The following is a 26741-nucleotide window of genomic DNA, read 5'->3' as shown; positions in this document are numbered from 1 at the left end:
CAATACAAATTTAAGTGTTGGGAAGTCATTCCTGAACGTATTTGTATGGAGCGTAGCGTTGCATGGCTGGCACAGAGATGTGGAGAGAGTCTACAGATTGAAGGCCGTAACATTAAATTAATACTCACTATTCCTTCCCCTGTACTAACGAGCACGTCCATTGCATAAACTTCGTGTGTAGCAAACTCAAATTTCTCCTGCTCTTTCTTCTGCGCATCATTTGGATTCTGTATTATCGTCTTCTCACCATCGATTTTAAACTGCTTTAACTGATGGCTCAGCATGCCCTCAATTGGTTTGCACTTGTATGCCTCACACACCTTCTGCACAGCATCTGTTACAGCAAATGTCTGGAACAGGTTACATACAATATATACAAAGACACTTGTTTTATAAAAGGAATAGACAAGATATAAATCAAACAATATTAACCTCTACCAAGTACGAATAAGCAGTGGCTAACTGCAATTGAATACATTGTTTACACTTGACTACAGGTTAACAATTTGCAGAAAAACACAATGTACAGATATGATATTGTTCTAATGTTCTTGTGGACACTACAGCAACTACTACGTGCATGCAAACAACAGTTGCACAAACAATGCGTGTGATCCATTCTCACTGTCTTCCAGGGACGATACGGTTGTGCAAAGGTTGGGCAAAAATATGGAAACACTGCAAGAAATGCATACTTGAACATTAATGCAGGTGCTAGCCAAGCCTGCATGTTGCGTTGTCTTACTTGACCACGAACAACACCTCTGCAATGTTCTCATTACATTCCAAAATTGCAAGTGGATTATGTCACAGCTGAGTGAATTCCAAACACATTTTTGGTGCTCACATGATGGATGCTTCTGTAGCCAAAGTAGCTAAGTGTGGTATTTCAAGAAGCACCTTATCTAAGATTTATACCACATACAGGGAAAAAAAAAAAACATTATCTGTCAAGTCACAATACAAGTGCAAGTGTACAATGAGTGATCGTAAAAGATCATCAATGAAGATGACAGACAAAAAATAAGTGGACGACAGTTGCAGAAATTACTACAGAACAATGTCACATTCGCAAACCCTGTCAGCACCAAAACATGAAGAAAGCTCCAGAAGCAAGGAACTGCAGGGCAAGCTGGAATTCCAAAACCACTGATCAGTGATGCATATACCCATGACACAAAAATGTGGTGCCGAAACTGTAAAACCTGGACTATGGGAGAACAATTTGATCAGATGCGTCTAATTTCACACAGTTTCAAATTCTTGTCACGTTTATGATTCGAGAGCAGGGTGGGCTCTGGTGGCGATTTGGGCAGCTGTATTGTGGTATTGTATAAGCACCACTGGCACACTCTGCAAGGTCACATTACTGCCAAGGATTATGTGACCATTCTGGCTGATCAGTTCCATATCATTGCACAGTGTTTATTCCCAATGGTGATGGTGTGTTCTCAGACAACAGGGCCCTGTTCATACAGCCTGCACCGGCCAGGACTGGTTTTGTGAGCACGAGGATGACTTGTCGTATGTCCCCTGGCCACTTGTCACCAGATACCAATTTTATTGAGCCTCCGTGGTCTACTTTGGAGAGAAGGCTGCACAGCTGCTATCCACCTCCACCATCGTCACCTGAACTTGTCACTATTTTGCAGAAATAAAGGTATTGGATTCCCTTGACAACTCTGCAGGGCCTGTATTTATCTACTCCACGACTACAGCAAGCCGTCTTTAATGCCGGCCATTGTCGTATCCTATGTATGTCATGGTAATGTGTTTTTTGACGTTTCCATATTTTATTCCACCCCCTGGCATTTTTACACTGTCAAATACTCTATAACATTTTGATTAGTTTGGTGCTGATAGGGCCAAGGAGTTAAGGGAGTAACAGTAGGGGCATCTGTCCTTCACTTATGGTACAGTCCACTTGGCGTGAGCGGTGATATCCAGAAATTTGGTCAAATTGTGATAGTGTATAGAAGTAGAAGAAACTGAGAGGCACTGAAAGCAATCTTGATGCTAGAAATTAGAAATAATTGAATGAGAGGCAGGAATGTACTGACCGGGCCAGTCTGCAGGCCAGAGAATTTTCGAGGCACCCCCAGCACTCATCTGTGGCAAGAAGAACAACCCTCCCCCCCCCCCCCCCCCAATCCCAAACTCCTGCAACTTGCTACAAAAGTAAAACAATAAAGGAATGAATACTGTAACACCTATTCAGGAGATCCGTAACAGTAAAAAGGTTAAAAATGCAAAGATCATCAGTAGGACTGACAACAGTAAAATAAGGTAACTAAGTGGGTGGACCTATGTTGACAAGGACGAAGTAAGGGGATTGGAGCTCTATTTCCCACATGTTAAACTGAAAGTACTGAAAATGGGAATAGAATGCTCCCTCTCAGAGGTGGTCTAAAAACCTGTTCAACAGCTCTTATCGTCAACTAGTATCAAGTACAATGAATCAACTTTAACTCGACTGTTATAAGCGGAGCCACTCCTAAAAAAAGCAGCTGTGTGACAGAAAACAGGGCTAAATGCATCTACAAGCAATTAGAAACAGAGACAAAGGGATGACCAGAGCAACTGGCAGAGAAGGTAGGTTCATGATCCCCACTCCCATTCATTCACAGCAGTATGCAGTGGTAGATTTCCCGACCAACGTCACATACACAAGAGGTTTCAAAATTTAGATCTGAGAGTAAAACCTCAAATGAAGCTAAGAACCTGATCAACTGTCCATATGTCATCCTTCAACAGTATACAGAAATAACCTCTAAGACCGTGCTGGTGCAGAAAACCACAAGGAGGGAGCGGTCCACCAGGATGTTAGTTGCCGAGTAAACCACCACCACGACAATGAGGAGGTGGCTGATTAAATAAGACGACACCATGGTTTAATCTGGTATGACCTATGCAGAGGCGACATGCAATGGTGGATTTCTTTCAGGAAGAACACAAGGAGTTCCATGCCGGAGTAGCCTCCTCAAAAGAAGTTTATCAGAGTTCATCAGATGATGTTCCATCTCTGAGTGAGGTAAGGGCTTATTTTCCAACTGTAAATCAGCACCTCAGATCGTCAAAGCAAACACTGAGGGAGTATTCATTTCTATAACTAACGGTTGGCCATTTATTGCCCAAAGATAAGACAACTAAGTAGTTAGTTTGACTTAGCTCAGACAAGTTTGTGAATAGCAGGTATTGCAGGGTGACATCAGTAATATTGATTAATAGTCTGGAGACCGCTCATTGAACCTACACAAACTAAAATGCAGTTGAGCGAGATCTCGTTAGTAGAACGAAGGACTTTTAATGGCTATCAGCTCCAAAAGTAGTTCTTAACTGGTAGGAGATGTAAAAGCATATCCCATCCATCCACAGTTTTAGAGCTGCCAGTGTTAATGACAGCAGCACCCTAATGCCACTGAAGAACGGAGAGGGTGAGATGCTGAAAGGTCACAAGGGTGACAAACTTTAGGTCTTAATTCATGGTCTGGGTATTAACCAGAGGGGGAGGGGAGAGGAGGGGAGTACAACATGGGGAGCACATCCTGGCATTAGGCCAGTATTACACTATCAAATTTCTTTGTCAAAGAAATTTAATGGTGTAATAGGGAACTGTCAAATGTCGTCACATATTTGATCAAATCTAGGGCCTCGCTGTAGATTTGATCAAAGAAGTTGCTTGTCTGCTGTTCACTGCAATGTGACATGTTACCACGTTGAGCGCTATTATCGCTGCAGCGTTCTGTCATCTTTAGTGTTTTTAAAACATTGCCGGTAAATACAACTGGTGTGTACCAATACTACAAAATTAATAGAGATGTATGAAGCTGATGAGGCACTTTACAATGTGAGGCACCCTGAATACAAAAATAAATTAAGAGGATTGGAGGCCTGACCTAACACAACCATCTCCTGTAGCAAGGAATCTGAGTGTTACAGTGAGCCTATCTTCTGCAGATACAGCAGTTCTTAAGTGAGTATTGTGCTTTGCGATATGAGGAAACACTTCACTGAAAACAAACAGAAATGAATGCTCATCCATTCTTAAGTAACTGATGTATGGCTTGACGTCCTCCACTGTAAGACCACGTAACAAGTTTTGTTGAATGCTTTGATCGTGTTGCCGTAAAACTCATGGCTTCACCCAGGTACGTTTCCTTTTTTTTTTTTTTTTCTTTTTTTTTTTCTCTCCCTTCTTCTCTTCCGGAAGTGCACACAGTGCAATTGTGGTACATGCAACTGCTGCTGTTTATAACAAGTTATTGTCGTCAGCCATCTTGAACTGACGAAAAATATGACGACAGTGTAATATCCCCTTTTAGCACCACGTCAAAGATCTTTGTCAAATATATTTGACGAATATTTGATCACGTCTTTGATCAAATCTTTGACAAATAAATCTGATAGTGTAATACCGGCCTTAGGCAGAGATCCTGGCAAATGGTTATCCTACTTGAAGGCGGGTGTTAGGCATTAATGACCCTTGTATACCTAACGGATTAGGAAATCGTTGGATGGTGACCGCGTTAAGTGATCAAGTGTTGGTACAGTCTGAAACTGAAAGAGGTACCAGGAGTACAATTATGAAATGCGGATTTCAAACATCACATGTAGCACCAATGTCATTTGTGCTATAAAGATTTGACACTGCGGCATTTTGTTGTGTCATCAATACATGACATATTGGAAAAGAGTGTGCATAGTGTTGAGTTCAATATGTCAAAGTTTATACCGAACAAAGAACATTTGTAGACAGCATTAAATTTTGTTTCTATTTGAAGAAAACTGCTGCTGAATCATACAAATTACTTCAAGAAGTTTATGGAGAACATGCTCCATTGCAAGATACATATGCCCCATCGTTTCAGCCCTTCAAAAACGATGCCTTCAATGTTGTAAACAAGGAACGAGAAAAAACACCAAAAAATAAGAAGACGTAGAATTGGAAGCATTGTTGAATGAAGATGGTTCACAAACACAAAAACAACTCACCAAACAGTTTAGCATTAGTCAACAAGCTGTTTCCAATCAGCTACGAGAGATGGGAAAGATTCACAAGACCAGTAGATGGGGACCACAAGAGGTGAACGACAGGCATATCGAGAAGTACAAAAATGCACACGAGATTTTGCTTGCTCGATACAAAAGGATGTCATAATTGTATTGTATAGTGACAGGGAATGAAAAGTGGATTTATTTTGAGAATCCTAATAACAAAAAATCATGGATAGATCTAGGCACACCATCCAGATCTACCACAAGACCTAATCATTTTGGAAGAAAGACGATGCTCTGTGTTTGGTGGGACCAGAGGGGCATGATCTATTATGAGCTGTCAAAACCTAGTGAAACAGTTAATACTAAATATTACCAACAACAGTTGGCCGAGTTGAACCAGTCGCTGCTTGAAGAAAGGTTACAATACCGAAGGACTCAACACGAAGTCATTTTTCTTTGTAACAATGCTCCTTCACATACACCAAAACCAGTTTGCGACACTTTAGGTGGACTCAACTAAGAAGTTCTACCCCATGCAGCTTACTCACCAGAGTTGGCTCCTTCCGATTACCATTTGCTTGCAGTGGTGGGTCATGCACTTGCTGAGCAGCTCTTCAGTTAGTATGAAGATGTGAAAAATGGCTCGATGAATGGTTTGCAGCAAAAGGGGAAAATTTTTGCTGGTGTAGCATTCACAAATTGCCCGAAATACAGGAAAAATGTAAAACAAGGGAGCATACTTTGTATAAAGTACTATTTATCAGTCTTCTGAATTAAACACCTTTTTTAGACAAAAAGTCCACATTTCTTCGTTTTACACTTTGGCAAGGAGACTGCCTGCTTAACTAGTCCAGAAGGCACTAATGGCCACTATTACTCCACAATGATGGCCTAGGTCCAATAACTTTAAGGCCAGAGAAGCTGGCAACCATAGACCAGTCAGGATGAGACCAGGGCCTTGTAAATTCAGAGTACTGTGATCCACAGCCCAAAATGTAGGGTCAAGGAAGCAGAGAAAGTTAAGCTTTTGCTTGGTGGGTAGAAAACTATCATGCCAGCTTTCTATCAATGGATAGAGCCAACAATCACGACTGTGCAACAACGTCCAAGCACTGGCTACAGAAATAGACTTCTGGGTCAGGATGGACCATCGCACAAGAGAAATGCACAACTGGCATTTCCAGGGGAAAATATTGGATGGACGATTTGAAATTGGGTGAAATAAACAGTTTCAATGTCAGCACCCTTTCTCAAGATAGTGGTATTAGTGAGAGAAAACTGGAAGGTACGGAACAGTGACCAAGTGGCGGATCTTCAGATTTCTCCTCGCAGCTGTCATTAAGCCAAGGCTACAGACAGAGCAGGTCCCAGAGACTTCACTCACATAAGGTAGCGAGAATGTGATGTCGCCATGAGGTGTCATATGCCTTTGGCAAGTCCAAGGTATTGACAATCGTCAAAAGCTGTCCGTATAACAAAGTCCAGGCAAACCACATTATCAGGAGTGGAACGGCCTTGCCAAAAATCACTCTGAGAGGGAGCCAGAAGAGAGAGACTCATGGAGCCAACACAGCCATGCATTCGAGCAATTTGCAGAGAATATTGGTGGGGCAAACTGGGTGACAGCTGTCCATTTCTAGAAGGTGCTTACCCAGTTTCAGTACTAGGACGACGATGCTTTCTTGCTACTGAGATGGGAACTCTCTCTCGCTCCAGATACGGTTGAAGATGGTAAGGGGATGACACTGACAATCCACAGATAGGTGTTGGAGCATTTGATTGTGGATGTGGTTTGGTCTTGGGGCTGTATCAGGGCAAAGAGCTAGGGCACTGAAGAATTCCCACACACTGAATGGACCATTGTATGGCTCTAAGTGGTGTGTATTGAAGAATACGTTCATTTGCTCTACCCACTGTTTGAGGACAAGGCAGACTGATAGTTCCCAGACACCTGAGCTTGAGCATAATGAAGAGCAACATGTTCAGCGACAGCATCTGAGTCAGCGAAGACATCACTATTCTAGTAAACAGAGACACCTGCAGGAAACTGGTATCAATAGAGGAGCCTGATCTTTGCCCAAAACTGCGAAGGAAGGGTACGTGGTCTGATGGTTGACATGTACCATTCCCAGCATTCTTGATTTCGTCATTTTATTAGGTGATGGACTGGGGCACAGAATGTTTAAAGAAAATGTGGTGCTCTGTCAACAGATTCTGCTTATTGCCTTGAAGAGCCATCTGTGATATCTGATGGCTTTGTCTATTTCCGGGGCCCACCAAGGCACTATCTTCAGACAGGAAGATACTGGAGAATAAGGGATCGCTATGTCAGTTGCCCAACAAAATGGCTCCTGTTTTACTCTGATCAGCTGTGTCAATATCTCCATTTAGTGGAAGTTAAAGCACCCTAAGTAAACATTGTTGAGAGCCAATCCGGGTGGGCAGCCACGGGAGTGACATGCAGACTGCAAAGTGGTCACTCCCATACACGCCATCACAGACACTCCAGTGAATGGATGGTAGAAGACCAGGGCTGCAAATGGAAAGATCAATGTCTGAGCAAGTTCTATGTGCCACACTGGAGTGTGTGGGGGCACCTGCATTCAAAAGACAAAGGTTGACATCCATCAGTAAGTATGTGTGTCTACTATGACCAGTGACCACTGATCCACCTAACAAAGAGTTACCCACGATTAGGAAAAAGTGGAGGATATGGGAAACCAATGTACACAACACTTTCCGAGACATTTCACCACCAGGAAGAAGATACAACATTACAGATTGTAAAATCCTGAGATGCCATTATCTGAACAGCCACAGTATCCAAAGTTGTATCTAGAAACAAGTTTGCTAGCCTACATAGAGTGCAGAACGTATGTGCAAACTCCACCCGACACCCTATCACAGTCGGCATGATTCTTGAAGTACCCCTGGTAGCCATGAAGGACAGGGGTCCACAGTGCTGGAGGCCAAGTTCCTTGAAGGGCAATGCAAAAGTGGGGAGTTACTTAAGAGATGTGGTTCAGCAAGATGTTGAAAAATAAAAAACAGCTACAATTCCTTAGGAGAATCATGCCGTCTGTGTACTGTGAATGCAAGAAGGGTCATCTGCTGCTACTGCTGCCACCGCCGCCGCCACCAGTTGAGCCATTGTGGTATGAACACACAGTTTCTAAGACACTTTTCTGTCATTTGATCTGGGGCCTACAGGGCCACCAGCATCTCCATCTCGGTAACAGAAGAGGGATATGTAGAATCCGATAGTATGGGGCCACCAGAAACTCTTCCTTGGAAGACTTCTCTTTATCTTTCTTCTCCTAGGCGGCTTAGATGACTGGAGGACTTTTCTGAATTAGTTTCAGGGACTCATGAATATCGTGAAGCCCTACGATCAAGCAGCCTATGGCTCCTTCAGCCACTGGCTGGTATCCAGTTGCAGAGATCAGAAACCTTGGAGGCTTGTGTCCAGAGGGACTGGCCTGAGAAATGAGAGAAGGGTGATGCGACTCCAGCTGGGGGATGGGGATCAATGTTCCTGGTGGGTGGCAAGCCATTGCTCCTGCAATGGGTGTTAATCTGTCCTGAATCTTATACTCTGTATTTTTTCCTCTCCCTCTGAAAGACATTGCAGTCTGATGGGCAGGGAGAATGGTGCTCTCCGCCGTTGACACAGAATTGTGAGGGACACGAGAAACATTTGTGTGCAACAGTCATCCACAATCCCTACTGCCTGGGCTGGCATCTCAACTTGAAGACATACGAGGTGCGGCTAGAAAAAAACCGGACTGATGCTGGAAAAAACATTTATTTACAATTATTTACAATTTCATGTTATCTCCTTCAATGTACTCCCCTCCTCGGTCTCTACACCGCTCCATACGAATTTTCCACTGTTCATAGCAATGCTGCAGATCATTTTCGGTAAGTCCATACATTACTTCCGTCGCTTTTTCTTTTACTGCTTCAACAGTCTCAAATCTAGTTCCTTTCAAAGCTGACTTGACTTTAGGGAAAAGAAAAAAGTCACAGGGGGCCAAATCAGGTGAGTAGGGTGGATGATCTAAGATGGGAATGTTGTGTTTTGCCAAAAACGTCTTCACTGACAACGCACTGTGAGCTGGGGCATTGTCTTGGTGAAGGATCCATGACTTTTTTCTCCACAAATCGTTCCGTTTTCTCCGTACTCGCTCACGTAGGGTAGCCAGGACGCTAATGTAGTAATGCTGATTCACTGTTTGTCCCTCTGGTACCCAATCAATGTGCACAATCCCTTTGATGTCAAAAAAAAACAATCATCATTGCCTTGAATTTCGATTTTGAAATTCGTGCTTTTTTTTGTCGTGGAGAAACAGGAGTTTTCCAATGCATCGACTGGCGTTTAGTTTCGGGATCGTAAGTAAAAAACCACGATTCATCGCAAGTAATAACGTTTTGTAAGAAGGTAGGATCACTTTCAATGTTTTCCAGGATGTCAAAACAAATCATTCTTCGGCGTTCCTTCTGTTCAATTGTGAGACACTTTGGAACCATTTTTGAACACACTTTGTTCATGTTGAAACTTTCATGAAGAATCTGCCTAACACTTTCCTTGTCAACTCCTGTTAACTCAGACACTGCTCTGATTGTTAAACGGCGATCTTGTTGAACAAGTTTACCGATTTTTTCAATGTTTGCATCAGTTTTTGCTGACAATGGTCTGCCAGTGCGAGTGTCATCACTGGTGTCTTCGCGGCCATCTTTAAATCGTTTAAACCACTCAAACACTTGTGTTCGCGATAAACGATCATCGCCGTACACTTGTTGTAACATTACAAACGCTTCACTTGCAGATTTTCCTAGCGAGAGTCACGTGACAGACTTTCAGCCTTATTGCATTCGTTTTATTGTTTCACAACGACCCAAACCATATTTAAAGTATTACGAGGAGAGATAGTCAGCGGAACATCACCGAGCTTGTCACAAGCTAGCAACACCCATAACTGGGCAGGGAATTAAGAAAACTTTCAAACAGGCCTTGAAGGCCCTACAATACCAACTGATCATCATGTCTTCCTCAGCCCTTACGTGTCACCAAGTGCAGATACACATTTGCATGTGGTCAGCACACTGCTCTCCCAGGTGTTGTCAGTTTTCATGACCAGTGTTGCTACTTCTCAGCCAAGTAGCTCCCCAACTGACCTTATGAGGGCTGACTGCACTCCACTTGCCAAGAGCACTCAGTAGACGTGGACAGTGACCCATCCAAGCACTAACCAAGCCAGACAGCACATAATTCCGGTGCCCTGATGGGAACCAGTATTTCCAATGCGTCAAGGCCACTAGTGCGCAGGGAATACTGTTTTTATCAAAACTAATCCACTGTTTAATTTTGGAGATTGCTACAACTTCCCCAAATTTGTCCTCTATATCCTCCACACAGAATAATGGCTTTCTGGCTAAAAAAAATAATAAGAAAGACCAGGTACAGGTGGGGAGGGGGGAATTTCTCCACTTGTCACTTAATCCTATCACCCATGGTATTTCCAGATTTCTAGGAAAGGAAACATTTTGGCATCATACCTATCTGCATTTAATAAGCCCTTATCTTCTGAAGAGACTGCTGGGACTGTGTGACCGCCAGTGGTAGAACGCTTCATCCACTTCATATGCAAGTCATCCACCACCACGGTGCCACCCACCCCAAATGGGGGCTCTCCCCATGGGTGCCACCCAACCTCAGCAATGGCTACCTGGCCAGAAATCTGCTGCTCAGAGTCCCATGCCCCAGTCACGATGGGCACATACTACTTGGCACACATGGGGAGTTTCCAGCTCAGGCACCACCACTGTGATCCCTGCGCGGCCAGTGAGCTACCATCATGCAGGTACTTCACACCCCACATACCAGAATAGGTACCGCGTTGGGTTTTGAACATACAATCTTATTAAAAAGAAAGCGTACAAAGGCATAAAGGTGGAACATATACCACATTGGGTAACCTTTCCTGCACAATTTGCACTTCCAAAAAATTTGGAAGAGTGATGTAAAGTCAAACCCATAAATGGGGACCTTGTACAGATTAATGAGCAAGTGTAGATAGCACTGAAAGTGAAATGGGGAACTAGGTCTTAAATCATGTACCAGGTCCGAGTGGGGGTTTGCACCAGGAAGACTATCCAATGGAAAGGTAGAGAGCAAAAGGGATAATGGAAGTATAGGCTTGCAGCACACGAAGGGAAGTAGTGTTGCAATAGTTGGAGCCTCATGTTCACTAAGCACATACTCGCAAAAGAGTTGTGGGCTCCCTGGAGGGTCCAGTGGGAGTGGAAGTACATATACAAACAGATTCCAGGTCTGATAGTGTGGGACGCATCTCAGTCATCTCCCGAGTAGTCTTTTCCCAAGATTTCTTGTTTTTCTCATTACCTCCTTTAGAGGGTTGGTATTTTCTTAGGCTTATCCACTGTGTGGGTAAGAACTGAAGGAATGTGTAGTCCTGGAGCTCCTCCATCCATGGCTGGTGGCAGACCACTGGTCCGTGCATTCCTGTGGAGGGTCCTGTTACCAAAAGATATCAGAATGATGCTGCTTTCTGGATACATGTTAGAGTCAAGACTCTTAAGAAGATTTTGCAGGAATCGGTTAGGTTAGGTTAGTGGTGTTTAACGTCCCGTCGACAACGAGGTGATTAGAGACGGAGCGCAAGCTCGGGTTAGGGAAGGATGGGGAAGGAAATCGGCCGTGCCCTTTCAAAGGAACCATCCCGGCATTTGCCTGAAACGATTTAGGGAAATCACGGAAAACCTAAATCAGGATGACCGGAGACGGGATTGAACCGTCGTCCTCCCGAATGCGAGTCCAGTGTGCTAACCACTGCGCAACCTCGCTCTGTTTGCAGGAATCACATGAGGTGATGGCCTGTCCCCCATGAGCTAATTTACTTGTGCTACTATTGACGTAGAGGGTAGGCATGGATTAGGTACTCGAAGTACTGCTGATGACCTGTCTAGAGTATAGCAGTAGAGTAGTCACCATTTAGGCACCGTGATCAGAGGTGCGAAATACGGCTTCCATGATGTTAGACCACGTTTCTATTAGGAAGCAAAACCCACAACAACTAGGATAAACACTTTGTTGTCAACCTTGTTTTGTGGTGAACCTCGACATACGCAGTAGACCCATTGCTTTTCCAAGTTTTCATGTAATCCCTCATCAGTCTATGGCAGTCAGTCCTGGAGAAACTTTAAATACTGTACTATGTTCAGGCCCTTATAGGGCTTTACAGTAAAGGGTATGTAGGACTCACTGCTTTAATTAAGACAGTATCACTTCGTAATATACTGAAGGAAGAGATTATCGACAAGAATATCAACTCACTAGATGTAAACGACCTGTAAGTCTGTGTGCAAAAAAAGAACAAAGGTAATAAGTTCTTGCAGTTCACTTGATTTTGTTGTCCTATGGCGTGGTCAAAGAGGGGAAGTTCTTGTGGTGGTAACAGTCTCCATTACGAAAAGACACTGGTAGCTCCAATATGACGCCAGAAAGAACATCTGACTTCTGTATCATGAGTATCCCCACAAGTTATCCGAAGACAGTGAGATTTATTTCAGATTTCAGCTTCACACATGTACGGAGATAGGCCTTCCTTCTACTATTAAGTGTGTGCTCTTGGGGGCAACTAACAGTTCATATCAGCTAGGAGGAAAACGAATTACAGAAATAGACTAGTAAACAGAAAATGATGTGAAAGTGAGAGTGTCATTGATCTGAGTGAGGACCAACCAAAATCATCTTAAATACTGTGAAATAATGGACTGAAGGCTATGTGTTATAAATTAGGAAAAAAAACAACCACTCCACACGTAAGCAATAGCTGGAGTACTGAAGGTTTCACACAGAACACAAAAAATGTGGTGGGAGGAGATATGCATTGCACCATTTGGCAAGAATGATATTTTCTGAATTACTTTTCAGAGTACATGTTCCACAGAGCACACTGAACAAAAGAATTATTATAAAACTTACTTGTTCAGGTAGAAAACTGTGAGGGCCTAGTTCCTTTTTAGATGAGTGCAAGCCTGATGGTTTAAATTGCATGCCTGCAGTTTATTTTATGAAAATATCATGAGACTTTACTTTAATTTGCATTTCAAGGTATGCGAAAAGAAGGCCTTGCTTTTCATTGTGCAGTCTGTGTGTTACTATGTCACTTAACCATTTAGATTTAATTTCTTCAGCATGCTTAATAATTTTCCTGTGTTTACAATTAACTGATTTTTGGGACTAAACAGTAACATTTTTGTGACGTGCTTTGAGTGAGGAAAGTAACGTGAGCAGCTCCATGTTGATTTCCATGTTTCTGAAGCTGACATGCCATAATGCCAGTTTCTGTACTTAAGTTGGTTGATTTGGCGTATAAAGGGACCAAACTACAGGGTCATCAGTGCCTTTTTCCTGATGCAAATAAGGCTCAAGGTAGGCCACCACCCCAAGTACGTTTGGGAAAGTAAAAGGGAGAAAAGGAATGGGGAACCACACCTAAAGAGAAAACGAAAGGGACAAACAAATAATGGGGAAAATGTACACCACAAGGAAAAGTAGAGGAAGGTATTAAAAAGATATAGAGATGTTCTTGGCTGGCTGATCACTAGAATAAAAGAGGATGAACCAGCTACTCTGCAACATGCCACAATATCCACCCCAAAAAGACAAGGCGAGCTGAATACATGTAGGAAAAAGATGGACACCAAGACAAACAAAGGCAAAGAAATGGTGACAGAGTTAAATGGAGGGAGGGTGGAGGCCTTTGAGAGAAGGCCTGATGACCACCCTTACATGGCACGACAGTAAGCCCCCTCATGAATAAAACATAAAACTAAATCTGTCGTTGAGGCATTGTTGCCCAACACCGTAGGTAGGGTGCTGGGAAGGTTAAAAATACACTGCACAACGGCTCAAACTGGACAGTCCAGCAAGATGTGGACGACAGTCATGTGGGAGTCACAGTGACACCGAGGTGGGTCCTCATGATGGAGGAGGTAATCGTGTTAGTGACGTATGGCCGAAGTGGAGCCTGCCAAGGACAACAGATTCCCTGCGAGTTGCTTGCATGGATGACTACCACACATTCATTGTCTCCTTAATATCAAATAGTTGGTGTACTCGGGGTGCGCCATTCAGTATCCCAGACTGCGAGAACTTTGCAACAGAAGAGCGATTGCAAATCAGTCTCCAGCGGGCCAATCTCAAGAGATGGTTTACTGGTGGCCTGTTTGGCCAGGTGGTCAGTAAGTTCATTGCCTGGTACCTCGACATGTCCTGGGGTCCAAATGAAGGTCACTGAGCTTCCACTGTTGCAGAGGGCATAAAGAGTCTCCTGGATTGTCAGTACCACAGCATGTCTAGGGAAGCACTGGTCGAGAGCTTCTAGGCTGCTTAAGGAATCACTACAGATGGCGATTATGAGCAGATATGATCAACAAGAGCACGGCAGATGGCAACCAACTCTGCAGTGAAAACGCTGCAGCCATCCGGCAAGGAGCACTGTCAGTATGGCTAATGTGAGCGTAGCCAAGAACACCTTGGACCATTGATCCATCCGTGCAGATTATTTCTGAGCCCTCAAACTCACTGAGCAGAGAGAGAAATTGCCAGTGGTGGGCCTCAGGTGGAACTGAGCCTTTGGAGCTTTGCAATACGTCCAGCCGAAGCCACGGCTGATGTATGGACCATGGAGGTGTATGGAAGCAGGCCCGCAGGAAAGGTGGTAAGGATTCCCAGTTCTGGGTCACCGTTGCAGGAGATTTTTTGCCATGTCAGGGAAAAGGAGATGGTAATTCGGATGGCGAGGCGAACTAAGTATCTGGGCGGTATAATTTGCGAGCAAGTTGCCACCAGAGCTGCAATGGAGGAACGCCAGCTTCCACAAGGAGTCTGTTCACAGGGCTCCATCGGAAGGCTACTATCACGAGGCAAACACCACAGTGGCGGATAGGGTCCAGCACACCCAGGGCAGAGGGTGATGCTGAACCACACACCACCCTCCCATAATCAAAATGAGACTGTACGAGGGCTTGGTACAACTGCAGCAGAGTAGGACAATCAGCACCCCTATCGGTGTGGCTCAGGCATCAAATAAGATTAAGGTGCCGCTAGCACTTGTTCTTAAGCTGACGAAGATGGGGAATCCAAGTTAACCGGATGTCAAAGACCAGTCCCAAAAAGCAGCAAGTCTCCACTACATCTAGTAGTCGATCATCGAGGTAAAATTCTGCATGGGGGTGGACAGTACGGTGACGACAGAAGTGCATGACAAGTTTTGGCAGCCGAAAACTGAAAGCTGTGACTGAGGGCCCATTACTGCATCTTCTGTATAGCTCCCTGCCACAACAGAAGAGGAGCAGACGGAAATACAAAAAATATCAACGTATAGGAGGGGAGATACAGACGATCCTACTGCTAACGTGAGACCATTGACAGCAATTAAAAAGAGTGGGACACTCACGACAGAGCCCTGCGAGATTTCATTCTCTTGTATATGGAGTGCACTGCGGGAAACACCGACGCAAACTCTGAAACTGCGGCATGACAAACAGTTCTGTAATTTAAAAAAAAACAAAATCGGGAGAGGGACCCGGAGACCCCACTCATGCAGAGTAGCAAGGATGTGCTGTTGCCAGGAAAAGGCCAACTGAATGGCAGACTCCAGGTACACCAACTTGTTGATGGTGGAGCGTCCCTGGCGAAAACCACCCTGCGGCAGAGGCACAAGGCCCCGAGACTCAAGGAGCCAACACAACCCCCAGCTCATCAGCAGCTTGCACAGAACATTGGTGAGGCTGATGAGACAACAGCTATCAACATCTAGTGGGTTCTTCCCAGGCTTTAGCACTGGAATGATGATAGTTTCCCACCATTGTGACAGGAATTAGCCATCGCTCCATACGCGGTTGGTGTTGGGAATCCGCTGTCAGATGTTTCAGCATTTGAGAATGGATGCGGTCTGGGACAAGGGATGTCACGACGGTCAGCAAGGGCATGAAGAAATTCCCACTCACTAAAGGGAACATTACAGCTCAGGGTGGCACGGAGCAAAAGATAGCTGCTGCTGTTCCACCCTCTGTTTGAGGAGACAAAAGATGCGGTGATAATTCTCAGACAAAGATGCGAGCATAATGCTCAGCAAGATGCTCTGCAATTACCTCTGGATTGGCAGATACAGCTCCATTTGTGGAAATTCCAGGTACACCTGCAGAGTCCAGATAGCTGCAAAGTCAGCGGAGCTTGTTCCAAACCTGAGAGGGGGAGATTCGTGTTCCACTGGTGGGGACATGGTTTTCTTAACACTCCTGCTTCCTTCGTTTGTTGAGAAGGCGAACTTGGGCACGGAGCTGTTTGAAGGCAATAAGGTTCTCCAGGGAGGGGTGGCACTTATGACGCTGCAGGGCCCACCTACGGTCTCCAATGGCCACAACAATTTCTGGCGACCCCCAAAGCACCGACTTCTGTCAGGGACAACCTGAGGAAGAAGGGACTGTTCGATTCAGCTGCAGCAACAACGGTGTTAGTGACGACATGGATCGCTTCATCGATGGTGGCATACAATGGATCCTTAACATTGGTAGCGAATAAGAAAGAGTCCCAGTTAGCCTTGGGAAAAGCCCACCTGCGCAAGCATCGAGATGAGGGATGCTGGGGTAGGGACACGAAGAGTGGAATGTGGTCACTACTACACAAGACGTCATGTGCTCTCCAGTGGATAGATGGGAGAAAGCCAGGACTGCAAACCGAGAGATCAATGGCTGAATAGGTGCCATGTGCTACACTAAAATGCATGGGGGCACCTGTATTTAGGGGGCAAATATCAAGTTGAGTTAGTAAGTCCTCAACATCTTTCCCGTGGCCAGTAACCTTGGTGCAACCCCACAAAGAATTATGGGCATTAGAATCACCCAGAAGGAGAAAAGGTGGGGGAGTTGCAAAATGAGTGCAGCCAATAAATGAGGCAGTGCATCACCATCTGGAGGGAGGTAGAGGTTATTGACAGTAATTTCCTGTAGTGTCCTCACCCTGACAGCCACAGCTTCTAAAGGTGTTTGAAGGGGCACAGGTTCACTACAAACAGAGGTAAGGACGAAGATGCAATCTCCACCTGATCATTGTCACAGGCAGGACGGTTTTTGTAGTACCCCTAATAGGCACGAAGGGCAGGGGTCCACAGTGCACAAAACCAGGTTTCCTGAAGGACAACACAAAAAGCAGGTGTAACGCTTGAAAGTTGACGTAACTCAGCAAGGTGGTAGAAAAAATCAGCAGTTTCTCTGGACGACGACGCTTTCTGGAATCGGGGAAGGCATGTGCTGCCCAAGGAGGTAGGCTATGCCTCAGCATCACCTGCTGCCACCGGTTGGGTATTTGTATCCACTACAGATGAGGCAACAGAGAGATCCATGTCCTCAGGGGATGCTAAAATATCCACCTCATCCTCAGATGCCAAACTGGTAGGGAGTGGTGGTGTTGGGGCCACCAGATGCTGTTTCTTAGCAGTCCTCTTCTTGATTTGCTTGCCCTCTCACTTAGACCTTGGAAGAGAGATTCCCAAGCGACCCCTTCTGCACGAGAGGAGCGGGAGGAGGCTGTTGCTTCTCCGGCTGGGGGGAGGGAATCGATGTCCCCTGTGTTTGGGGAGTGGGGGTGGTATTGCTCCAGAAGTAGGTGCTTTGGGAGCAACAGAAGAAGATTTGTCCCCTACCACCAAAGTGACAGAGGTATTCTGGTGGCCCGGGGTGCCCACTGTTTGTCGAATGGTGTGTAATCGTTCAAATTTACTTTTAGCCTATTAGTACGTCAACCAGTCCACGGTCTTGTACTCTATGATTTTCCGCTCCTTTTGGAGTACTGCGCAGTCTGGCGAGCAGGGGGCATGGTGGTCTCCACAGTTGATACAAGTGGGTGGAGGCGCACGTGGAGTATTCGGATGCAGCGAATGTCAGCAGTCTCAACATGTGGTGCTGGAATCTCAGTGGGAAGACGTGCCCAAATTTCCAGCACTTAAAGCACCACAGGGGGTGGGAGGGGGATTTGAGGGGGGGGGGGGGGGGGGGGGGGGAATGTATAGTTTAATGTCACAGGGGCAAACCATCACCTTGACCTTTTCAGGGAATGACTCACCCTAAAAGCAAGATGAAGGCAACCGTATTGTCTTTAGGTCTCCTGTAAATGCACCGTAAGAAATTAACACACCGGTGTTCTAAATTGGCACAGACCTCGTTGTCAGACTGCATTCTGTACTTATACTTGCGAACTGTCTTCTATAAAGTCTTACTGCTCATCCCTTGAATACCTCAAATACTGCAAATCATAACTGTGGCCTTACAAATAATAAACATAATGCAAGAACTTCCCTCAGAACAAGGAAATGGAAAATAATGACAAATTTTAAAAAGCCAGGATTATTTTTGCTAAAGCAAGCTATTCAAGATACAAATTGAATGACACCCACTCAACAAACGCGAAACGACTAGACAAAGTAACAATTTTGGGCGAGTATTAGTGTGAGAAAAATCTTTTGGCTATTACTGACCGTTTGCTACTGTCTGGTTAGCGACCCAGTGCTGTAGAAAGTTAGTAACATCCAAAAGCGGCAATCGGCTCTCAATCAAGACCATTTTCTTCTCTGTGTGGAAGTATGAGTACAGTATACTGGGTCAATGGAAGTGTCCGATCCCACCCGTCAGCTTTGACCCGTGATGTAAGGCTGTTGTATGTGTGACGCCATGACGGCGCGGAGTCTGGTTTGTAAGGGTGGCGTGTTTGTAGGTGTCGTCGTGTTGCTATTCGTGGTGCCCTCTGGTGGTGTGTTTAGGGGTTTCATGTTGTGTGGTGTATTGAGTTCAGTTTGGTGTTACTGCTTGTTCTGGGTGGTTCTGGTTTTGGAAGTATATGGAGAAGAATTTTTTCAGTGAGTTAACTGATTTAGTGTTTGTTGTGTGAAAGTTGTTGTTGTGCTGTTTGCTGTAGGTCGTGTGTTAATTTGAGTACCGTATTTACTCGAAATTAAGCCGCACTTTTTTTCCGGTTTTTGTAATCCAAAAAACCGCCTGCAGCTTAGAATCGAGTGCAAAGGAAGTGGAAGTTCTGAAAAATGTTGGTAGGCGCCAAGACAACTAACTTCTGCCGTCGAATATATGTAGCGCTACACAGGCATGCTTTGTAGGCACAAAGATAAATACTGGCGCCAAAACCACTGCGTCAGTAAATAAATAAGAAAAAAGGGGTGGAAGACGAGCTTTTTTTCTCCGCCCCAAGTTTCGACCACTGCATTTTCATACATTACCCAAAGAAGTAAATACAAATTCCGTATTGTTCATCTTCGAATGTAGCAGAATTTCAATGTACTACGAAAATCCGACTGGCAAGACTGTTTGGGATGTTTGTCAATATGGCCAACTCTACGTTCTGAATTTTTTCCTGCCTGGTGAGAAGAGATGGTTGCTAATAGGAACCTGATGAAATGTGAATCGCATGCAGTATTCTCTTCACCATAAGAATAATACGAATATAAACATTTTGTCATGTATTCTTTCGTGTTTGCTGCTATCTCATTTAAATCCTGTCTGCCTAATAAACTACAAAAATAGAGTGAGACAACAGCAAACGCGGAAGAATATACGTATCGTGTCATGTTTATCTTCGTATTATTCTTATGCCTAATAGTGATACAGACAGAAACGAAGCACGGCAACTGACTAGATTTTAAATCTAAGATGACTAATTTCTGTGCAGAATTTGATGTACTAAAGAAGCGGCCGCAAAGATTTTCAAACGGAGAAAAATTTTCGCCTAACTCTCAATCAGAACATGTTCCATCATACGCAGTCTATTATTTGGTTCTTGTTGATCATTATCACAGAAAGCAGCAGTGTAAGTAACAACAAATAGCAGTCTCTTGCCTTTGTTTGCTAATGAGAGAATTCCTCTCTCTGTGTGTGTGTGTGTGTGTGTGTGTGTGTGTGTGTGGGCGCGCGCGCGCCTTTGTGCAATTGTGGTGGCTGACCTAGGTTGCAGCACCGGAACTTTGTTGTGGTAAGTTCTTATTTTCCTTTTTTTTTTAGTGTATTTGTTGTGTTTTGCTGGGGCTGGTTCTGAGTTGTGTGGTTTGTTGGTTGGTTTGGGGAAGGAGACCAGACAGCATGGTCATCAGTCTCATCAGAATAAGGAAGGATGGGGAAAGAAGTGAAGTTGGCCGTGCCCTTTCAGAGGAACCATCTCGGCATTTGCCTGGAGTGATTTAGGGAAATCACGGAAAACCTAAATCAGGATGGCCGGACGCGGAATTGAACCGTCGTCCTTCCGAATGAGAGTCCAGTGTCTAACCACTGTGTAGTTTGTGGTATTGGTGATTTGGTATTGTGTATCAGTTTGTAGGTATGTAGTTGAAGAGAAGTTTTCGATTCCAATGTGTGGTCGCATCTGTGGGTGTTTTCGAACTGGGAGCCGCTGTTGACCTATGTGGGTGAAGGGAACTGTTCGATTCCAAGGTGTGGCTGTAGTTGTGGGTGTTTTGGTTTCAGGAGCCACTGTTGATGTATGTACGTGAAGGGAACTGTTCAAGTCAAAGGTGTGGTCATCATTGTGGGTGTTCTGGTATCGGGAGCTGCTGTTGACCTATATAGGTCAACGGAAGTGTTTGACTCCAATGAGTGGTTGTGGCTTTGGGTGTTCTGATACTGGGAGCTCCTGTTGAGCTACATATGACAACGGAAGTGTCAGTTTCCAGAGGATATTGTGTTTAGTCGAATTTGGAGAGTTTTGCAGTGTCGGTTTTTCTGTAGTTTTGTGTGATTTGGTATAGTGCTGTGCATCTAAATTTGTTTATATTTAGTTTGTCCCCACCCAAAAACCTCCATTTCCCATGTTTGTCCCGTTAGTTTGATAGGTTTTTTTGTGGAGAGTGTGTGTGTGTGTGTGTGTGTGTGTGTGTGTGTGTGGGGGGGGGGATTCGATGTACTTTCGTGTGTTATGTTTACGTAATGACATAGGCCACATGTTGGAGTCGTAGTGGATGGTCGTTTCCGCCTTATTTGTGACATCATGGGTCAAAGAAGACGAGTGGAATCTGACTCCTCCGTATTTCCCAGTATAGCTTCTTAAAAACACCCAAATAACAGCAACATTAAGATTTTACATCTCTTGTGTTCCAGAAATCTTCAGAAATCATCAATTACGTTCAGCAACAGGGAAAATACACAATAATACACTTGAGAGACTGAGGAATATTTTATGATAGCCGTCTGTTTTGACCAGTGACATCAATGGCTGCTACGAAACCAAATCCAAACGAAGTGAAAGTAAAAAGCGTAGTTGGGATGACAGATTGATCTCTGGCTTAGCCCAAGGTCTAGGTTAGGTTAGCACACGAGTCTGGTTGAAGGTTGTCAAAGTCACTGAATGTGAAAGCAAAAAACATGGTTGTGATTGCTTAACCTGTTAGAAAAAAATCACCACTGATATGAAGGTGTAGCTGCCATGTTCCTCAATAAGCTTCACACACATTTTGTACATCACTGGTCAAAGCCAAGGGCCAGTATCAAACATTCCTCTTTATCCATGATCAACATCAACATGTCTAGTATCTCTAGAAATAACTTTCAGAGCTTATATAACTTTGGCTGACATATGCTTTAAAAGAGTAAACTTAAACAAGGCACACACATAGATTTTCAAAAATTACCTCATTTCCTGGTTTCAAAAGCCTCAGAGCTGCCTGTGATGCATAATGAGCTGCCAACACTACATCTGCTTTGCGACCTTTCACCTTATTATTGCGATTCGCACCAACTACTACCGTGTGGGCAACAACGGCAATAAAGCCGTCAACATGGGCACCCAGATCACTATTAGATAAAATTACAAAATCAGTGTATAAAAATAAGAATCGAACTTACATGAAAATACTTTACAGTCATTTAATACCCCCCCCCCCCCCACACACACACACACACACACACACATGGGAAAAAACTAAATATTTAAAGTTCTCAACTAAATTTTAATTATGTTTTTCTATGTGTATGAATATCAGATGAATTCTATAAAACCACCTGTATCTAATTTAGTCAGAGTGACATTTAAATGCTATGTTCTCCTCTGCAAAACCTAAGATTCGAATACACTTGCCTCATTGTTACATTTTTCCTACAATTAGCGTCAACATTAAGACTTGCAACAGTATTAGCCTACTTGAACTTTCATATACAAACTGCAGTTAACATAAACAACATGGTGACTGAATCCTTCACAGAGATACACTACTTTAAAAATGTGGCAGTATAGAAAATACTTTTCCTCAGAGCATTTAAATATATTAAGAATAACCAAGTAACTCACACTTTAACCATGTCATCATTCTTCAGTTCAACATCAGGTTCACCGTGAGAGGGGGAAAAATGGCAAATACAGTTATTCACAGACACACTTGTGGGGAATGCTATTCCTGGAAAGAGAGAAAGTATAATTTATACTGTTAACCTGAGATTCAATCTTATACTCAAGATCAAGCAAACCGTGTTTAGACTATACCATATACTAAACAATACCTTTCTTAAGTTCCTTTTCTTTCTTGAAAACTTTGCTTGTTTCATCCAAAATAAGCGTGTCCCCAAACTCACATATTTCTCTGACAGACGCACCAGCAACACATCTATCAATAACCTGCCTCAGGACCCCTACAAGAGATCGAAATACATGCTAATCACACAAATATTGCGAGCAGAGAAATCAATGGTGTCAGAACTTGCTTCTACAACAAAAACGCACTCTAAGTTACCCAGTACATGCGAATTCTAAGTAAATGTCTTGTGACTAGTTGAAAATCCTTTACAATTAATTAAAGCTTCATTCTCTAGTCACTACCGACTGCACAAGACATTTAACTGAGCTGAATTCTGTAGCGGTGTAATGGGTGACCAAGCGTTACATGTGCTGTTTATGTAACAAAACATCCACATATCGACGAATGTACGTAAAGCCATCACAGTGAAAGAGAAGAAAGACCAAACCGGACAAGGATCATCCTAGTTAAACTCACACTAGCTATTAAATAAGCTCTGCCCACATGGCAGCAAGCAGCCAAACGCAAGCATCCCATATGGGCCGACGTGTTCTTCTTCAGACTATACCCACAAATGACACTATAAACATTCCAAATTCACAGTGAGGCAATTTTCCATCGTTCACACAAATGTACTCACTGTTAACGATGTCACCAGCCATTTTATATTTGGTGACAACCAAATCCTCCGCGATAGTCTTTTCCGCGACATCTTCTTTGTCGGCCATGTCTTCTTCGTACTATAAGGTCACGTGACGCAGAAGCGGGAAGTCGATGTAAATGAAACGAAAAACAAAGACAATCCAAATTAGAGATATAAGTTTGTTTACATCTAACTGCCACGATGGCTGCAACGAAATTAATTTTATCAGTGTTCAAATGGCACGTAAACACCAGCGTTAACACTGCAAGCTTGGCTCGTAAGTTTAGGTACAAAATAATCTGTTGATGCATACGGCTACAATAATTTTAAGTTTTGTTTATAAGAGGTTACTTACAATAAAAGGAGCATCTGAAAGCTGTTTGGGACGCATTTTCCTTTCAGACAGAGCTATACTGTTGTCTTCTGTAGGGGAGCCTCAAAAAATTTGGTATGAAGTCACACTTTGCTCTCTTTCTTGAGAGTATGTTATTCAATTACCAGAAACCAAGACAAAATACTGGCGATCCGTACACACACATGCATGGAGGTAATACAGTCGTTTAAACGGAAATCACACTTCAGGTTGATTTTGCAGTGAGAACGTAACGAACATACAATTAACTTATGAAGATATGTAATGAATCATTTAACATCACAGTAACTTCCACAAAAAAAAAAAAAAATTGTCCGATCAACTGTAACCTCATCAGCTGCTTACCGGTCGTGACGGCCTATGAAAACTGTATCCCTCTCCTTTTCACTTAAAATAAGTTATCTATTAATTTTACCGACACAGCGCAAATTGAGATGCTAGCCTCATTATAGTGTATTACGTTAAGACACAAAAGACTACTTATTTTGAAAATATTTTATTATATTTACTGCTGTATAATTTTAATTTACTCTATGTGAAAGAATATAGGGACTATCTCTTTGCTCTGTGACTTTGCAGTCCATTGTGTATAGATGACGTAAAGTTGTGATGCAAATAGAGAAACCATACTCCTTTATAACGTATCTATTCATGAGAAAATTTGTCTAAAACGTATCCTTTATAAACAATTTTTAAGACATCATCATACTATGAGAAAATATCATTCACATTAGCAGACAAAAGTGTGTGTGTGTGTGTGTGTGTGTGTGTGTGTGTGTGTTTCGCTCGGTATTTGTGCGTTTAAGAAACAACGAAGGATCCAAAATGTAACCTTATAATACCGTTTGTGATTTATTTATTTATTCATTCACCAGTAGAGAAATTTCTTTGTGTAGAGGTCGTCATTACACACAGGTGTGATAGAGATGAGATACGGGGAAAATGTTTTCGTTGGAACTTGTAGGTGACAAAGAAGGTGATGCATTGCTACTAACAGCAATTACCTTGAAACTTGAACGTGATTATAAAGGTGATTTGAAGGTCAAAGTGATTAAACTAGAATCTTAATTGATTTGAAGCAAGCGGCACATTTCACGTATAAAGTGATAAATTATTCAAGCTCGTAGCAAGGCTCACCGATGGTCAAATAAGCAAATCCTATTTTTGTTCTCCTACTAATTAACTCTGAGAAAAGAGGACAAATATTGCTAAACATACTGTCAAAGATATACTTTGGCCGAAGAACCTGGTTGGGGCTATATTAGCTCTCGTCAGTCTCGTATTTGGCGTGCTTTATATTATAACTACATTATAACTTATTTCCAATAACTAAATGCTGTTCTAAGACACTAGCAGATTGAGGATCTCTCGAAAAGCGATGCAATATATTGATATTAATTGTCAGATAATGAGTGACTGGCGTTTATAGATTTCAGGAGACCTATAAGTCACAGTTAGCGCTACAAAATGTAATTGTTCATGGTCGTATAGTTGGTACCCTTCCACCGAATGGAAAGAGACTTACACATACACATGTTCCCAGTTTTGGTTGGAGTCCTGCCATCTTCAAAAATTTTATTATTTACCATCACAGTTTCTAGAGCTTCTGGGACTTGTCATTGCCAATAATTTACAAATTAAGTATCAAACACGAAAATAGGACTGAATCTTGAAAATGTATTGGTTATCTCGTAAAAACGAACTACCACTCATCGTCAGGACAAAAAAAATTAAGAAGGACTGATACAGATGCAAAAGAATTAAAAGATGGGTGACTGTCAGCTGCCTATAAAGTATAAAGCAAAGTCTACCAGCTATGATAGTTTTTCATGAGATTTCTTACCCAAACAAGAACATCTTCATATGCAGACGAAGTATATTCCTGGTACTGGTCCAGGATTTCAGCTCGTGTTTCAGTTAGTTTCAAGAGTAAAGGAAGAAGTTTACTTTCCAGACAGTGAATTGTAATTTATTGCGCAAATTAGAACATACATCACAGAACTTCCACATTTATTTTACGGTGTTGGGTTTTCTGTTTATGTACTTTTTGTAATAGTGCCACTATTAAATAACTAGTATGTAGTTGACATGTCTTCGCTTTCTTTACACGTCAGCACAGTTATGTAGTGTTGTGGGGGGGGGGCTTCTTAAGTACTTTTCATACTGCATACTGCTATGTAAATAATGTGTATAAAGTGGGCACGATGTAAAAAGAATAGATAGAAATAGTTTCCTAATTTGCAATGAATAAACCAGCAGAAAATATAAATAACTGCTTTAATTCTCCTATTACAATAGCTGCTGCAGTCACAGCACTACTTCGACAACAGCGACATCTATGGATGCCTTCGAGAAAACCAAAGCATATCTCTGAAAGGAACACAGCCGCAGTGCCTCTCGTGACAAACTATATATATATATATATATATATATATATATATATATTCGCCTGCAGGACAGTGGTTAACTTGAGCATTACTTGGTCATTCATTTTTTCATCGTTTCTTTCTCCATTTTTTTCCAAAAACCTCTTAATTCTGGCTATGTTCCTATTTGCTTCACTCTGTCCATATTTTGCCTATTTTCTTCGTTTCCTTTACTTCAGATTTCGTTTCCATAATTTTGTTTCTGAATTTGTCTCTTTCATTTATCATTTTGTTATTGATTCCTGCTTATTTTAGGTCTTCTTTTATTTCTTGAATACATTTGGTTGTTTTGGTTGAACTGTTTTCTGGATAAAAACAATCCACTATGTGAGTCTGTTGTTATTGATTTTATGTATGTGTCCATAGAATGTTACTCGTTGTTTTCTGATCATGTCTGTGCGTTTATATAATTCTTTGTTTTGTCACTTCATCTATATACCATCTCTGTGTACTGCTCCAAAAATTTTCTCATGATTTTATGTTCTACTTTTTCTGTCTCTGTGATGCCTGAATCTCCGATTGTGGCCGTTTCTGACGTGTAGGGTGCTTCTCAAAGTACAACTGTACTTAAGTGCCTGAGTTTAGCCTGCCTTAAAATATTTCTTTTATTGTAGTGTGACGATCCCAGTTTGTACATTTTCTGAAGTTCTTCTGTTCTTTGTATGCTGGGTGCCTTGTTTGATCCTCCTATTCGTATATATTCCCCA

At 42.9% G+C, this 26741-nt stretch overlaps 1 protein-coding gene across 1 annotated transcript in view; it reads right to left on the bottom strand.

Annotated features, from left to right (window-relative positions):
* The window catches only part of LOC124718801 (proliferation-associated protein 2G4), a 63001-nt gene extending 39638 nt beyond the window's left edge, over window positions 1–23363 (bottom strand). The window contains exons 1-5 of the mRNA XM_047244413.1: window positions 23233–23363; window positions 22579–22707; window positions 22370–22475; window positions 21714–21876; window positions 129–350 (exon numbers count right to left, since the gene is read on the bottom strand). Coding sequence (XP_047100369.1) covers window positions 129–350; window positions 21714–21876; window positions 22370–22475; window positions 22579–22707; window positions 23233–23320 — 708 coding nt within the window. The 5' untranslated portion in view covers window positions 23321–23363. The remainder of the gene's footprint in view (window positions 1–128; window positions 351–21713; window positions 21877–22369; window positions 22476–22578; window positions 22708–23232) is intronic.
* Between the last annotated feature and the right edge of the window lie 3378 nt (window positions 23364–26741).

This window comes from Schistocerca piceifrons, chromosome 10 (assembly GCF_021461385.2).
Source record: "Schistocerca piceifrons isolate TAMUIC-IGC-003096 chromosome 10, iqSchPice1.1, whole genome shotgun sequence".
Lineage (NCBI taxonomy): Eukaryota > Metazoa > Arthropoda > Insecta > Orthoptera > Acrididae > Schistocerca > Schistocerca piceifrons.
The sequence above is the reverse complement of the archived record's forward strand: the minus strand, read 5'-3'. Positions and strand labels throughout refer to the sequence as shown.